At 36.6% G+C, this 17,950-nt stretch overlaps 1 protein-coding gene across 1 annotated transcript; it reads right to left on the bottom strand.

The window, feature by feature from the left end:
* Positions 1-13,519: 13,519 nt before the first annotated feature.
* Positions 13,520-17,233, bottom strand: zfp36l1a (zinc finger protein 36, C3H type-like 1a). Its single transcript, XM_062040975.1, has 2 exons — positions 16,991-17,233; positions 13,520-16,360 (listed from the first exon to the last, which is right to left on the bottom strand). Exons 1-2 carry the CDS (start codon positions 17,189-17,191, stop codon positions 15,332-15,334), a joined length of 1,230 nt encoding a protein of 409 aa, XP_061896959.1. The 5' UTR covers positions 17,192-17,233; the 3' UTR covers positions 13,520-15,331.
* Positions 17,234-17,950: the final 717 nt, after the last annotated feature.

The raw sequence follows: 17,950 nt of genomic DNA, 5'->3' as shown, positions 1-17,950 counted from the left end.
CTGATACGACCTGTTGATCAAAAGACTTAAATGCATTCTAAATATTAAATACATTCAATCAAAAGTGATAAAACACGATAAAACATCACTTACTGTACAATGTCAGCTGGATGCCGACTGCTGGGATGTTCATATATTCCCATATGGGTGAAAAATGACTCATAATCCTTGCGTTGTTCTCGTCAGTTCCAGGTCCTAAATTGGCTGCCAAAGTGTCCCCATCTTGTCGGATTACCTACTCAGGCATCTCATGTCCAGGTGAGATGCATGATTTATGATCTACGATAAACTTACAGGGAGCAGGGCAGCGAGGAAGCAGCAGATGTTATTTCATATGTTGACCAGCGGGGTAATTATTTACTTCAAGTTATTACAGTATGTCTCTATATACATATTTATTTATTTTTATTAATTTTGGCCAAAGGGGGCACATTTCAATTTCTTACACACACTTGTTATTTCATATGTTGACCAGAGGTGGGGCACTTTAAAATGTTTAGTATAGGGACACACGGATGTAAAAAGTTTGTCTGCGTTAACACCTGTAATAATAATTTATAATAATAATTTATATAATAAATAATAATAATACTTGGTTAATATTCAAGTCACAAAATGCAAACACAGTATTGTTGGTGGTTTTTGAACGGTTAGTTAGCTGTTAGCAGACTTTTATTTACGTTTATTTAATATTTATAATATATATATATTTTTTTAAATCCATCTGTCATCATGTGGTTAGGGTTAGGGTTAGGGTTAGGGTTAGGGGTTAGGGTTAGGGTTAGGATTAGGGTTAGGGTTAGGGTTAGAGGGTTAGGGTTAGGGTTAGGGTTAGGGTTAGGGTTAGGGTTAGGGTTAGGGTTAGGGTTAGGGGTTAGGGTTAGGGTTGGGGTTAGGGTTAGGGTTAGGGTTAGGGTAAATATGCACTTACATTATTGTATCAACTATCAGAGACAGAAACTCTTCATTTAACATAATGTCCTTTTTTGCTGCTTCAACACAGAAAGAGGTAAAGTGAAATAACAAGACAGACAGGGCTTTGCTGTCCGTAACACACACACACACACATGAGATAGCATCTCTCTGGTCACAACAGGTGCTGGTAGAAGTAGTTACCCACTTGTGTCATGAGGTTAAAACCTGATCCTGAAGTGCAAACTTAGAGTTTGGGAACCCTGAAACAAGCCATGTAGCTTTACGTTTAGCAACTTTATCAGACCGCACGTTGCCTTCGTCGGAGGCCTTGGGCTCACCGCTTATCCTCGCCTTTGTGTTCTTCCGAGCGCTATCACGTGCCACGTGGCCTCGTCACCGGGCAAGAGCGCTAACTTCCTGTGAGCGTGTGGCTGTTTTAGAACTGGCTCGTCGTCGTTTGCGTTTCTTTCTGAAGTCGTTCCGCACTTTGACTCTGCAAACTGACAAGTCGGTGTCGGGCGGGCGCGGAGACGGCGGCCACTTTCCTCCCACCGGAGCGTGACGGCGCGGGTTAAGAAGTGCCGTGACTCTGGAGGGCCGAAGGAGTGAGTCACTCGGCCCACTGGACCACAAAGCCAAAGCACAACAGTGTCAGGCCGGACCGCCAAGCGCTGGTTAAAGAGCCGCGGCCTGTCCGTTAGCGTGAGATTCTAGCGACCCGCTTTGTTTTGCGGTGGCCCCAAGAAGTGGACTGGCGTGTTTCCACAACCCGCCAAAGACCCGTCTTTGGGGCCGGCACCTCTCGGCTTCACATATGTTTCCCCCGTCCTTTCTTGACGGGGTCAAGGGTTGCCAATTAGCCGCGGGGAAGAAAGCGCATGTGACACTGGATCCTGGGCAAGGAAAAACCGCGTTGCCCACCGGGCGTGGCCGGGTGTTGGGCTCGGTGGAGGGCTGGGGTTAAACCCTGAGGACCAGGGAGTGCTTGTGGTTGTTGTCTTTTTTGATCTGCAATCAGTCTGACTGCGACACCGAGGACCACGACCGACCTACTCAGATAAAGCCTGGAGTTTATTGCCCGTAGACCAGAACCCTGCCCGACCTGCCTTTGCACCCTGAGGCTTGAGTGGAAGTTTCATGAGAAGAAAACAAGTTAGGAATGGATTCTTGTTGAAGACGATGTGTTCTCCTTCCAGTCCCAGAACATGTGACGCTCACCAAATTGCCTTAACTACGTTATGACTCAAAGCCTTCATTACGAAGCCTCGAAAAACTGTTTTCAGTGTTTACGAAAACACGGTCATCGGGTCGTCCCTCTAGGATTTCAGAGTTGGAACAAAAGTTGCGATGTTTCGGATTTACAAACCCCAAAACCAGAGAAGTTGTCACGTTCTGTAAATGGTAAATACAAAGAGAATACAACAAATCCTTTTCAACTTATATTCAATTGAATAGACTGCAAAGACAAGACACTTAGTTATTTTTTGCAAATATTTCCTCATTCGGAATTTGATGTCTGCGACATGTTTCAAAAAAAGCTGGCACAAAAAGAGTGAGAAAGTTGAGGAATGCGCGTCAAAGACTTATTTGGAACATCCCACAGGTGAACAGGCTAATTGGGAACAGGTGGGTGCCATGATTGGGTATAAAAGCAGATTCCATGAAATGCTCAGTCGTTCACCAACAAGGACGGGGGTGAGGGTCACCACTTTGTCAACAAATGCCTGAGTAAATTGTTGAAGAACGACATTTCTCAACCAAGCTATTGCAAGGAATTTCGGGATTTCACCATCGACGCTCCGTAATACCATCAAAAGGTTCAGAGAATCTGGAGAAATCACTGCACGTAAGCGGCTAAGCCCGAGATCTTCGATCCCTCAGGCGGTACTGCATTAAAAAGCGACATCGGTGTGTAAAGGATATCACCACAAGGGCTCAGGAAAACGTCAGAAAACCACCGTCAGTAACTACAGTTGGTCGCTACAACAAGTGCGAGTTAAAACTCTACTATGCAAGGCGAAAGCCGTTTATCAACAACACCCGGAAACGCCGCCGGCTTCGCTGGGCCCAAGCTCATCTAAGATGGACTGATGCAAAGTGGAAAAGTGTTCTGTGGTCTGACGAGTCCACATTTCAAATTGTTTTCGGAAACTGTGGATGTCGTGTCCTCCGAACCGAAGAGGAAAAGAACCATCCGGATTGTTCTAGGGTGAAAGTGTAAAAGGCAGCATGTGTGATAGTATGGGGGTGTATTAGTGGCCAAGACATGGGTAATGTTTGTTGATGACTACTGACAAAAACACGTATGTTAAGTTACTCAAAGACTATTGACAAAAACACGTAGGTAAAGTTAGTCAAAGACTACTGACAAAAACTATGTGTATGTTAAGTTTGTTAATGACTACTGACTAAAACTACTGACAAAAACACGTACGTTAAGTTAGTCAAAGACTATTGACAAAAACACGTAGGTAAAGTTAGTCAAAGACTATTGACTAAAACCACTTGCATGTTAAGTTTGTCAATGACTACTGACTAAAACTACTTGTAGTTAAGTTTGTTAATGACTACTGACAAAAACACGTAGGTAAAGTTAGTCCAAGACTATTGACAAAAAGTACTTGTAGTTAAGTTTGTTAATGACTACTGACAAAAACACGTGGGTAAAGTTAGTCAAAGACTACTGCCTAAAACTAGTTGTATATTAAGTTTGTTAATGACTACTGACAAAAACACGTGGGTAAAGTTAGTCAAAGACTACTGCCTAAAACTAGTTGTATATTAAGTTTGTTAATGACTACTGACAAAAGCACGTAAATAAAGTTAGTCAATGACAACTGACAAAAACTACTTGTAGGTAAAGTTAGTCAAAGACTACTGACAAAAACACGTAGGTAAAGTTAGTCAAAGACTATTGACAAAAACACGTAGGTAAAGTTAGTCAAAGACTATTGACTAAAACTACTTGTAGTTAAGTTTGTTAATGACTACTGACAATAACACATGGGTAAAGTTAGTCAAAGACTACTGACTAAAACTAGTTGTATGTTAAGTTTTTTAAATGACTACTGACAAAAGCACGTAAATAAAGTTAGTCAAAGACCACTGACAAAAACTACTTGTATGTTAAGTTAGTCAAAGACTACTGACAAAAACACGTAGGTAAAGTTAGTCAAAGACTATTGACAAAAACATGTAGGTAAAGTTAGTCAAAGACTATTGACAAAAACTACTTGTAGATAAGTTTGTTAATGACTACTGACAAAAACACATGGGTAAAGTTAGTCAAAGACTACTGACCAAAACACGTACGTATAGTTAGTCAAAGACTATTGACAAAAATACGTAGGTAAAATTTGTCAATGACTACTGACTAAAACTACTTGTAGTTAATTTTGTTAATGACTACTGACAAAAACACGTAGGTAAAGTTAGTCAAAGACAACTGACAAAAACACGTACGTAAAGTTAGTCAAAGACTATTGACAAAAATATGTAGGTAAAGTTTGTCAATGACTACTGACTAAAACTACTTGTCGTTAAGTTTGTTGATGACTACTGACAAAAACACGTATGTAAAGTTAGTCAAAGACTATTGACAAAAACACATAGGTAAAGTTAGTCAAAGACTATTGACAAAAACTACTTGTAGATAAGTTTGTTAATGACTACTGACAAAAACACGTATGTAAAGTGTGTCAAAGACAACTGACTAAAATACGTAGGTAAAGTTTGTCAATGACTACTGACTAAAACTACTTGTAGTTAAGTTTGTTGATGACTACTGACAAAAACACATAGGTAAAGTTAGTCAAAGACTATTGACAAAAACTACTTGTAGTTAAGTTTGTTAATGACTACTGACTAAAACTACTTGTATGTTAAGTTAGTCAATGACTACTGACTAAACTACTTGTATGTTAAGTTAGTCAAAGACTACTGACTAAACTACTTGTATGTTAAGTTAGTCAATGACTACTGACAAAAACACAGACCTTAAGTTCGTCCAAGACTGTCACGCTAATCGCTAGCCGGCAGCTTGTGCCGCTAATCGCTGGTTGGTAACCGGCGCTGCCATCTTTAGCAGGCTACCAGAGTGCTAATCCCTAGCTATTGCTAATGCTAACATGAATAAACAACGTAATGATCTCCATTCATGTTTTAGACCTGTAAGGTAGTCCGTTGTGTGTTTTAAGAACATTTATAGTTGTGAAAAAACTGCGTGAAGAATATAAAGAAAATATTTTTTTCAAATGTCTAATCAACCAAAAACTTCAGGGCCCCCTGCAGTACCTGGTGAACCCCCTAGGGGGTGACGGACATCACAGCAATGCTAAAAAAAGCATGCTGCAAGTAGCAAATAGAGAGTTCCATAAGTCATGTGAGGTCGCTGAGTGACACCCTAAATGTTTTGCTTTTTTTTAATCGCCCGCATGTTTCACAAGGAGGTCACGGACCCACAAACTTACTTAACTTACTTGTGGTACTTAGTGATCACCGACGCACCTGTCATGCATGACTTACTTGTCATGTAATTAGTATTATTTATTTATTTTATTGTATTATTATTTATTTATTTTATTTTTTTATTTTTTTAAATATTATTTATTTATTATTGTAATTATTATTGTCATGTAATTACTTGTCATTTTGTTATTTTATGTAATTACTTGTCATTTTGTTATTTTATTTTATTATTTATTTATTTATTATTGTAATCATTAGTGTCATGTAATTACTTGTCATGTAATTATTATCATTTATTAATTTAATTGAATTTTGTTATTTATTTTATTATTATTTATTTATTTATTATTGTAATTATTATTGTCATGTAATTACTTATCATTTTGTTATTTTATGTAATTATGTATTTTTATGTAATTACTTGTCATTTTGTTATTTTATTTTATTATTATTTATTTTATTATTTATTTGTTTATAATTGTCATATAATTACTTGTCATGTAATTATTATTATTTATTTATTGTATTATTATTTATTTATTATTGTAATTATTATTGTCATGTAATTACTTGTCATGTTATGTAATTATGTAATTGCCATTTTGTTATTTTATTATATTTAATTATGATTTATTTATTTTATTATTTATTTATTATTGTAATTATTATTGTCAAGTAATTACTTGTCATTTAATTATTATTTATTTTATTTTATTTATTTATTTTATTATTATTTATTTGTTATTGTAATTATTATTGTCATGTAATTACTTATAATTTTGTTATTTTATGTAATTATGTAATTTTATGTAGTTACTTGTCATTTTATTGTATTATATTTTATTATTATTTATTTATTTTATTATTTATTTATTTATTATTGTAATTATTATTGTCATGTATTTACTTGTCATGTAATTATTATTTATTTATGTAATTGTATTATTATTTATTTATTTTATTATTTATTTACTTGTTATTGTAATTATTATTGTCATGTAATTACTTGTCATTTATTTATTTTGTATAATTATGTAATTTTATGTAATTACTTGTCATTTTGTTATTTTATGTAATTATGTAATTTGATGTAATTTCTTGTCATTTTGTTACTTTATTTTATTATTTATTTTATTATTAATTTATTTATTATTGTAATTATTATTGTCATATAATTACTTGTCATGTAATTATTATTATTTATTTATTTATTATTGTAATTATTATTGTCATGTAATTACTTGCCATTGTTATTTTATGTAATTATGTAATTTTATGTAATTACTTGTGATTTTATTGAATTTTATTATTATTTATTTATTTTATTATTTATTTATTTATTATTGTAACGATTATTGTCATGTAATTCATGCGTTACTTGTGGTACTTAGTGATCAGCGACGCACCTGTCATGGCGGCGTGTGCACGCTCGCCGCTCAGCGCCGATAAGAGAAATAGCGCAGTTGGCAGTCCTTGCTGACAAAGCGCTAAAGCCGCGGCCGGCGGCACAATCACAAAGTGTTCACGGCGCCACATTCCCGCCGGCTAAAGGTGAAGGTCGCCGTGGAGGCCGCACCTGCCCACTTTCCACTTCCATGCTGGAGAGGGACAGGAAGCAGTCATGGAAGTTGTCATGGAAGCGTGAAGAAGGCGGACAAAAGCACTTCCTGGTGTCAAGGTGCAAACACACAAACAGGAAACAGCCTTCTTTCATGTCCTGCTTGCACTTTTCACTACTTTTACGTGTCATAAATAACACACTGGTTAGGAAAGGAGCTTTTACACTTTCAAACAAACTCAAAAAACATTGTTTTCATAAGAATCCATTTTTAAAGGCACTCTTTTACTATGGCACCGTCTTGCTGAAATAAGCAGGGGCGTCCATGACAACGTTGCTTGGATGGCAACATAAGTTGCTCCAAAAAGTGTATGTACCTTTCAGCATTAATGGTGCCTTCACAGATGTGTAACTTACCCATGTCTTGGCCACTGATACACCCCCATACCATCACACATGCTGACTAGAACAATCCAGATGGTTCTTTTCCTCATTGCCGTCACAGTTTCAAAAACAATTTGAAATGTGGACTCGTCAGACCACAGAACACTTTTCCACTTTGCATCAGTCCGTCTTAGATGAGCTCGGGGCCCAGCGAAGCCGGCGTCGTTTCCGGGTGTTGTTGATAAATGGTTTTGGCTTTGCATAGTAGAGTTTTAACTTGCACTTACAGATGTAGCGACCAACTGTGGTTACTGACAGTGGTTTTCTGAGTGTTCCTGGGCCCATGTGGTGATATCCTTTACACACTGATGTTGCTTTTTGATGGGATGGAAGGGCCACTCATCGTTTTGACATGTAAAACTAACACAATGCATAGATTGTTTAACCAGGAGGGCCCCCCTCAAGTTTAATGAATGTTAAAGATCCTGGGGACCCGAATTGGTCTCGATCATAAAGTTTTAAAGTAAGTCATACAACAATATATATTTTATGTTTTACTTTCAACGCTTACATCTCTAGAGCAGCTTTTCCACTGAGGGCCACACACTGACCAATCAAGGACGCAGGGGCCAATTTGGTAGTTTTCACCTTCAAAACCAGTACAATATATTTTAAAAAAATTCCAAAGAAAATGCAATGTTGGTAGAATTTTCGTGAATGTTTAAGATGGTAAATAAGATTTTTAAAAAGGAATATAGAAGCTAAATCAAGTAAAAGACTGTTAAATCGAAGGTAAGAAAAGGTAAAAAGGGATACAGAAGTTAAATAAAAGGTAGAAGACGATAAGTTAAATAGAAGGTAAATAAAAGTTAAAATAGGTAATATACAAGGTAAAAGAAGAGACAACCAGGTAGACGATAAATAAAAGGTGAAATAAGTCAAATAGAAGGTAAGCAAAAGTAAAAGGATAAAAAGGGATATAAAACAAGTTAAAATAAGGTAGATAAAAGGTAAAAGAAGGAATATAGAATGTAGATAAAAGGTCAATAAGATTACAAAAGGAATAGAGAAGGCAAAATACAGTTCAATACAAGGTAAATAAAAGGTAAGAAGTTAGAAAGTAAATACAAGGTCAAATGGGAATGTAGAAGGTAAATAAAAAGGTAAAATACAGTCAAAGAAGTCAAATAGAAGGTAAATAAAAGGTAAAAAGGAATATAGAAGTTAACTAAAAAGTATAAGACAGTCGAATAAGTTAAATAGAAGGTCAATAAAAGGTAAAATAGGTCATATAAAAGGTCAAATAGGTAACATAGAATGTAAAAGAAGATAAAACCAGGTAGATGGTAAATAAAAGGTAAAATAAGTCAAATAGAAGGTAAACAAAAGTAAAAGGATAAAAAGGGATACAAAACAAGTTAAAATAAGGTAGATAAAAGGTCAATAAGATTACAAAAGGAATAGAGAAGGCAAAATACAGTTCAATAGAAGGTAAATAAAAGGTAAGAAGAAGTTAGAAAGTAAATAAAAGGTCAAATGGGAATGTAGAAAGTAAATAAAAAGGTAAAATACGGTCAAAGAAGTCAAATAGAAGGTAAATAAAAGGTAAAAAAGAATATAGAAGATAACCGAGGTAAAAGACAGTTAAAAAAAAAAAGGTAAGTGGAAGGTAATGAAGGTTATGGAAAGTACAAAAATATTTATTTCAACCCTTTCCCCTAAAATACACCTTAAAGCTGTAAAAATAAAAAAGGGGGTTTAACGAACTAATTGATACTCGATTCCAACAATAATTAATATCTGCACGTGTGAAAGTCTTCAAGTGATTATAGCAACTTTCTTTTTCAATCAAGCACTTTGACTGGATCTCAGGTGTACCTAATAAAGTGTCCGGGGCTAACCAGGACTAAATAAATGATATATATATATAAATGATAACCAGGACTAAATAAATGATACATATAAATGATAACCAGGACTAAATAAATGATATATATAAATGATAACCAGGACTAAATAAATGATATATATAAATGATAACCAGGACTAAATAAATGATATATATCAATGATAACCAGGACTAAATAAATGATATATATAAATGATAACCAGGACTAAATAAATGATATATATAAATGATAACCAGGACTAAATAAATGATATATATAAATGATAACCAGGACTAAAGTCGGCCTTAAGCCCATCGATTGGCTTCACCTCCACATTATTGATTGTGTCGGTCCCGGCGGGGGAGTGAAGTTACGTACAGTCCCAGGCACATCAATACTCTGGGGGGGGGGGGGGGGGGGGGGGGGGGAACAATTGTAGACTTTGCGAAACAGCACAGAGTTTATCAGCAGCCGGGAGGTCAGTCGCCTTGACGCCACTCGCCAATCAGCCATCACCACGGACAAACTCCCACGCCGGATGTTTTGGTAACCCGGGGAATCTCACAAAGGCAGCATGCAAACTATTCAACAAGGGAAAGGTGACGATAACCATAGAAGTGAAAAACTGCACTACTTGAGGGGCTGCACTACTTCAATACAGAGTGAGGGGCTGCACTACTTCAATACAGAGTGAGGGGCTGCACTACTTCAATACAGAGTGAGGGGCTGCACTACTTCAATGTGTTTACAGCTGAAAAGACAGAAATGTTAGTATGTTGAGGATGGCCTGAATATGAAATAAAAACTAACATTCAATGAAGTCAAATGTTTTTCAGCCACAGGTGTCAAAGTCAAGGCCCGGGGGCCACATCTGGCCCGCCACATCATTTTATCTGGCCCGCCACATCATTTTATCTGGCCCGCAAACACCTGGAAATTAAATGTGTCAATAAAGTTCTTCATGTTTTCTCACTAAATGCCATTGATTTTTTTTTTCCCCCATTTGACAGAAAAAAATATATGTACGGCTTGAAATTGCATACTTGAATAGTATCCAGTATTGCATCAAATATTACAGTATATTATTATACTTTCCAAATGTTTTTGTCTAAATAAAAATACTTAACTTTACACCAAACTACCCATCAAATTAATTGTTCTTTACAGCATGTTACTGTAAATTGGAAACAAATGTTTTTGCCAGTTTTTTAACATGTAAAGCGACTTTGAGTACTTAGAAAAGCGCTATATAAATCCCAGGTATTATTATTATTATTATTAAAATCTACGGTTGTTTTTAACGGTGTATTACTGTAAATGGAAAGACGGTACGTTTGTTTTTACGGTAGAAAAAATGGCAGCTAAGTTGCCAGAATAAAAAAAAAAAAACTTGTACTGTTTTTCCATTAAAAATATGTTGTAAAAATAATGTCAATTTAATATTAACATTCTGGCAACTAAGATGCCAACTTTTTCCGTAAACCCCCGCCCCCTAAAAACAGTGGTACTGTTTTTCCATTTACCGTAAAATGTTGTAAAGAAACAAAACAAAAAAAACAACACTATTTTACAGTAATATTTTGTTAAAACATTTTTTATATACCTGTATATATTTTTTTTAACAAAAGTTTACTGTAAAACAGTTGGTTTTTTTTACAAAATGCTACTGTAAAATGTGTTTACAACCTTGTACTGTAAAAGTGTTTTTTTTACTAAATCTTACTGTAAGAGAGTTGGAGGTTTTTTGTGTACTAAAAAAACACTATTTTACAGTAATTTGTAAAAAAAAGAACCTTTTACAAAATGTTACTTTAAAATAAAATATTTCAGTAAAATGTTGACATATTTCTTTACAAAAGTTTACAGTAAAGTGTTTTTTTTAAACAATTTTACTATAATAGGGGATTTTTTTTCAACATTGTACTGTAAAAACCCTTTACAGTAAAATGTTGTAAAAAAAAAACCACCTATATTTTACAGTACAACTTTGTAAAACAAAAACACTATTTTACAGTAACATTTTGTTAAAAAAAACTTTACAAAATTTTACTGTAAAATAAAAAAAATTACAGTAAAATGTAAAAAAGATGTTTACAGTTTACAGTAAATAGTGTTTTTTTTTTTTTTTTACAAAATTGTACTATAAAATAGTGGCTTTTTTTTTACAACTTCGTACTGTAAAAAACACAATTTTTTACAGTAAAAATGTGTTAAAAAACCCCACTATATTTTACAGTAGAACAAAAACACTATTTTACAAAAAAATTGTAAAAAAAAAACTTTACAAAATGTTACTGTAAAATAAACTGAATATTGTTTTACAACAGTTTACAGTAAAAAAACACTATTTTTTACAGTAAAACTTTGTAAAACAAACACTATTTTACAGTAACATTTTGTTAAAAAAACCTACAAAATTTTACTGTAAAATAAACTATTTTACAGTAATATTTTGCAAAAAAGAACCTTTTACAAAATGTTACTTTAAAATAAAATGTTTCAGTAAAATGTTAACATATTTCTTTACAAAAGTTTACAGTACAGTGTTTTTTATTTAAACAATTTTACTATAATAGTGGATTTTTTTTACAACATTGTACTGTAAAAAAACACTTTTACAGTAACATTTTGTAGAAAAAAAAAACCTATTTTACAGTACAACTTTGTAAAACAAACATTATTTTAGAGTAACATTTTGTTTAAAAAAACTACAAAATTTTACTGTAAAATAAACAATTTTATAGTAAAATGTAAAAAAAAAATCTTTACAACAGTTCACAGTAAATAGTGTTTTTTTTTTTACAAAATTGTACTATAAAATAGTGGCTTTTTTTTACAACTTCGTACTGTAAAAAACACTATTTTTACAGTAAAAATGTGTTAAAAACCCCCACTATATTTTACAGTAAAACAAAAACACTATTTTACAATATCATTTTGTTAAAAAAAAAACATTTTACAAAATGTTACTGTAAAATAAACTGAACATTTTTTTACAACAGTTTACAGTAAAAAACACTATTTTTTTACAGTAAAACTTTGTAAAACAAAAACAATATTTTACAGTAACATTTTGTTAAAAAAAACTACAACATTTTACTGTAAAATAAACTATTTTACAGTAATATTTTGGAAAAAATAACCTTTTACAAAATGTTACTTTAAAATAAAATGTTTCAGTAAAATGTTAACATATTTCTTTACAAAAGTTTACAGTAAAGTGTTTTTTATTTTTATTTTACTATAATAGTGGATTTTTTTTACAATATTGTACTGTGAAAAAACAGTAAAATTGTGTAAAAAAAAACTATTTTACAGTACAACTTTGTAAAACACACTATTTTACAGTAACATTTTGTTTAAAAAAAACTACCAAATTTTACTGTAAAATAAACAATTTTACAGTAAAATGTAAAAAAAGTTTACAACAGTTTACAGTAAAGTGTTTTTTTTTTACAAAATGTTTCTATAAAATAGTGGCTTTTTTTTTTTTTTACAAAATTGTACTGTTAAAAACACTATTTTTTTTTACAGTAAAAATGTGTTTAAAAACCCCCACTACATTTTACAGTAAAACAAAAACACTATTTTACAATAACATTTTGTCAAAAAAAAACTTTACAAAATGTTACTGTAAAATAAGCTGAAATTTTTTTTACAACAGTTTACTGTAAAAAACACTATTTTTTACAGTAAAACAAACACTATTTTACAGTAACATTTTGTTAAAAAAACCTACAAAATGTTACTGTAAAATAAACTGAACATTTTTTTACAACAGTTTACCGTAAAAAACACTATTTTTTACAGTAAAACTTTGTAAAACAAAAACACTATTTTACAGTAACATTTTGTTAAAAAAAACCTACAAAATTTTACTGTAAAATAGACTATTTTACAGTAAAATGTTAAACATTTTTTACTAAATTTTACAAATAGTCTTTTTTTTTTTTTACAAAATGTTACTATAAAATAGTGGATTTTTTTTTACAACATTGTACTATTACTGTAAAAATAGTGTTTTTTTACAGTAACATTTTGTCAAAAAAACACTATTTTACAGTAAAACTTTGTAAAACAAAAAAAACACTATTTTACAGTCAAACTTTGTAAATGTAAAGTTTTTAACTGTAAAATAGACAGTTGACTTAAAATAAATGATATAATTAATAATGAAATCCACAGGCAAATTCATACATTCACGGTTACAAACGGTGGGGCCGTGTGGCCCTCAATGAAAACCACTCTGACATCCATGTTGTAGGCCAACCCCTATCCAGCCAAAGTAGGTCAAACTCACACAATCTTTTAACTTTTCCAAAAATACAGGGTTTATTGACTTAACTGCAATCAATACTTACAAAAAGAGGGGGAAAAAACAAACAGGCTCTCATATAAACTCACAGAAAGGACTGTAGTGAACAAACATGGCTGGAAAAAATACATTCAACAGTTTCTATTTTACTTTCTTTGTGTCCCAAAAAAAAATCAAAAATCTGCTCACCCCCTTCTACCAAATGTGGGGGGAAAAGAAGAAGAAAAAGTCCTCCATCATCCAATATAAAAAGGCACCAAAGGCCTCGGCTACCTGGAATGTATTGAAAAGAGGCACTTTAATAGTCAAGGTGGGGGGGGGGGGAATTTGCACGTGCACCAATGAACTTTTCCTTCATTTGGTCACACAGCAAACTGGGTAGAACAAAAGTTCTTAAAAGCACCCAAGTTACTTCTACCGTCCAGCTAGAAGCGGTAAAGTCCTGGAATATGTTGTCGCTAACAGCTAGCTACTGTTACGCTCTCATTGGGCAGATGGGAGGCGCGTGTAATTGCAGTTACGAGGGAGTACGAACCAGGAAGTGAAATAAATAATCAAAAAAAAAAAAAAGGCATTTTTTTTTTTTTGTCCCAGTTTCTCGCTTTAAATTAATTTTGACAAAAAAAAAAAAAAAAAGAGTAGTTGCAGAACGTTAAGTACAATATATTAAACTGTGGTGAAAACGAAAAGAAAAACAAAAAAGGAAAACTGACAAAATGTCTTCACAATCTTTAGATTAATATGGAAGATCATAATTTAACATAAAAGAAAATATATTCTATTGTTCATTATCCAGATAAATACAAAAAAATTAAACAAAAAAAATGCATATGATCACCAATAAATATGTTCTGATAAGTTAAATAAGCAGTGACAAGCAAAAAAACCTCCGGTCTGGAAAGTTCTTTAAACAACAATAACCGTAATAACATTAATAAAAAATAATTATCAAATGAAGAGAGCAAAACAAAACAAAAAAAAAGCAGTGGGAGGCACAAAAACCAAAATAGCTTGGAGATCCAATCTTGTCAAGTCACAGGTGAGGATGGGGCGAAAAAGGGGACGGGGCCACTTAAAGGTAAGTTCCCGAAAACAAAATAAACGAGCCAGTGACCAGCAACAGGATGAAAGAGATAAGGGGGGGTTGTGGGGGGGGGGGGGGCAACTTCCAGTTCAAAGTCCTTCCTGCAGACTCACCCAGATCACAATTACATAAGACACTGGGGTGGTGGGTGTGGGGTGGGGTGGGTTGGGGGGGTGGTGGCGGCGGCGGGGGAAACAAACAGTCCATTCACCCAAAAACTCCCCCTGCCCCCGCCCCCCCAGGCACTTTTTAATGACTTTTTTTCTGAAGTGACTTTAAAAAACTATTCATAACTTTTTTTTGTTGTCGTCGTTCGTGAGCCTCCACTCCCTCCAGGAAGTTGGGGGGCGGGGCCTCCTCTCTTTTCTAAGGCCACTTTGGAAAGCAAAAATGACAAACCCCCCCAAAAAAATAACCCCCCAAAAAACAGGCGCACTTTGCAAAAAAATAAAATAAAAAAAAGTCATTTGTCGTGATTTTTTTTTTTGTCCGTTTTCTCTTGGTGTCGTTTTTGGCACTATGACACGTGGCAGGCTACTCGTCAACAAAATAAACTGTGTGCAGATTAGCGGGGATGAAATGATTAGCTGACGCTTCCCTCTACTCGCTACGGCCTCGCGGCGCCGACGCCGCCTGGCGAGAGGTAGAAAGGGGGGCGCGCCACCGTTCTCCTCGTGTCAAAAAAAAGAAAGAAAAAAAAACAGAATAAGATAAAGAGTCTAGTCGTCGGAGATGGAAAGGCGGCTGAAGATGGGCAGGCGGCGGGTGGTGTCGAGCGTGGGCGACTCGGAGCCGCTCAGGCTGCCCCCGGAGCTGCTCTGGTAGCCCTCCTGGTCCGAGAGGGAATCGGGAGGGCTGGACGGGGACTCGAACATCTGAGGGGACTCCAACATGGGTCTGAAGTAGTAAGGCGTGCCGGTCGGGGAAGGGGGCGTGGGGTGTCCGGGGTCCGGGCCCGTGGGGTTGCTGCTCAAGCTGGGCCCGAACAGGTTGGCCAGCTCCTGGCTGGAGTAGGTGAAGGGGTTACTGCTGGGCCAGTCGGAGACCTCGTCGGGGAAGAACATGGGCGGCGGGGTGACGGACGTGGGGCTGTCTCGGAGCGCCGCCGAGCTGGAGAAGCCGGCGAAGCTGTAGCTGTGCTGCAGCCGGGGACGCTCCATCTCGCCGGTGGAGGAGGAGGAGGAGATTGACGACTTGAGCGGGGGCCCGCGGCGCTCCTCTGCGTTGTGGATGAAGTGGCAGCGGGGGCCGTACGGGCAGAACCCGATGGTGTGGAAGGTGCGGCACAGCTCCGTTTTGTACTTGGGGTGGCGGCTCAGGCTGCGCAGTTCGTGGATGCCGTGGGCGAACTGACACTTGTCGCCGTATTTGCAGGCGCCGTTCTCCTCGAAGGGCCGGCACAGCTCCGTCTTGTAGCGGCTAGAGTTCACTTGGCTTCCCGTGGGGCTGGCCGGGCCCAGGCACTTGTTGAGGAGCCGCTCGCCCGTCTCTGAGAAGGAGCGGTCCCGCAGGCGGTTCTCCTTGTTCGCCCCGGAGATCAGCAACGAGTGCTCGGCCGCCTTCAGACTGTTGAGGAACTGGTTCTGGCTGAACTTGGTGCCGCTGCTGACCGAGTGCCGCCGCTGGTACACGCCTCCCGCCGAGGGGGAGCCCACCGCCTTCCTGTCCAGCAGGGCTCCGGTGGGGCTGGGCATGGCCACGTTGGGGACCGTCATGGGGTTGTTGTTGAAGCCCAGCAGCTTGTTGTTCTGCGAAAGGACACAAATAATTACTGTGTGACTTTTTCTGGCTCGGACAAGCGGATGCAGGCCTAAAGAACGGAGCGGCAGCTGCTTTGGCCGCTTGCCCTGGCGGGGGAATGTGCAGCCGCCTGAGTAAAATGGAGCACATGAGAGTTGGACACTCGTTCGCCGCAAAAAAAAAGTGGCACTTTTATGTAAAATACTGTGAATATGCTGCAATTAGGAGGGAAATTAAATGTGGTTATTTTTGTTGTTGTTGTGGAGGACAAAATATTGGACAGCTAATCTGTCCAAGGAGGGTTAATGCCAGACAAATCTGGTGAATGATTAGCGAGCATGTGGCTGATTTGGGATCAGCCTTAAAAAAAAAAGAAAAAAAAAGTGGCGCACTCCAAACAAGCTAACTAGCCCGCACTCAACTTTTCAAACACACGTAAAAAAAAAAAAAAAAAAAACTCCATTCCTGCCGCCACAACACAGTCCAGGACAGGCGTAAAGAGCACGAACAGGTGAGAAGAGTTTATAAAACGATGAGGGGGGGAAAGAAAACGAGGGCATCATTCCTCCACACAAGCTAACCATGCTAGCTAGCTAGCCCGGCAGCTAACTGTTGGGGAAAAAAGACATAAAAGTTACCTTGTTCATCGCTTCAAAGTCGAAAAAATGCGACACCACAGCCGTGCTCATGATTGGGGGGGGAAAAAGTTGTTCCGGGCGCGAAGAAAAAAAAAAAACAACAACAACCAAACCGGCGGGTTGTTTGGAAGTTGAGGCCGTGCTGCAGTGCGTGTTTTGCGGGTCCTTCAACTCCCCAGTGCCGCTGGCCCGCCCCGACATTTGCCTTATAATCCTCCCGCAGGAGGAGCCTCGCCGCTGGGCGTCAACTTTGACGACTTTTACTCCCTCCCCTCTTTTTTATTTTTTTATTTGTGACTCCCTTTTTTTTCTGCTTCTTGCTCGAGGCAGCAGACATGTTTGCTGCTTCCAAGCAGAGTTCAAGTAAGTAAAGTGTTAAACAAAAGTCAGACACGGCTTGATGAATTATTTATGATAGCTTGAGCTTGTTGTTTACTTCTTTATCCTCCCCTCCGCTGGCTGCTCTGTCATTAATTTACTCCCTAATTGCTTCTAACATCACTGCTGGGACTTTCCAAACTTGTGTGGCGGTTATTAACTCCTTCACACACCCAGTAGGCTGCGGAACCTTCTAGAGACGTGGTGTCCAAAGTGTGGCCTGGGGGCCATTTGTGGCCCGCACACAAATGTGGCTGACACATTGTAAAAACACTATTAAAAAAACATAAACAGGTCAATCAATCAATCAATGCATAATATGTTTAGAGTTCAGTCCATAGTGGATCTAACATAATAGTGTGAGAGTCCAGTCCATAGTGGATCTAACATAATATTGTGAGACTCCAGTCCATAGTGGATCTAACATAATAGTGTGACAGTCCAGTCCATAGTGGATCTAACATATTAGTGAGAGTCCAGTCCATAGTGGATCTAACATAATAGTGAGAGTCCAGTCCATAGTGGATCTGACATAATAGTGTGAGAGTCCAGTCCATAGTGGATCTAACATAATAGTGAGAG

Source organism: Entelurus aequoreus, linkage group LG03 (genome assembly GCF_033978785.1).
Source record: "Entelurus aequoreus isolate RoL-2023_Sb linkage group LG03, RoL_Eaeq_v1.1, whole genome shotgun sequence".
NCBI classification, from domain to species: Eukaryota; Metazoa; Chordata; class Actinopteri; order Syngnathiformes; family Syngnathidae; genus Entelurus; species Entelurus aequoreus.
Note: the sequence above shows the minus strand (reverse complement) of the source record. Positions and strands in the feature narration are given on the sequence as shown.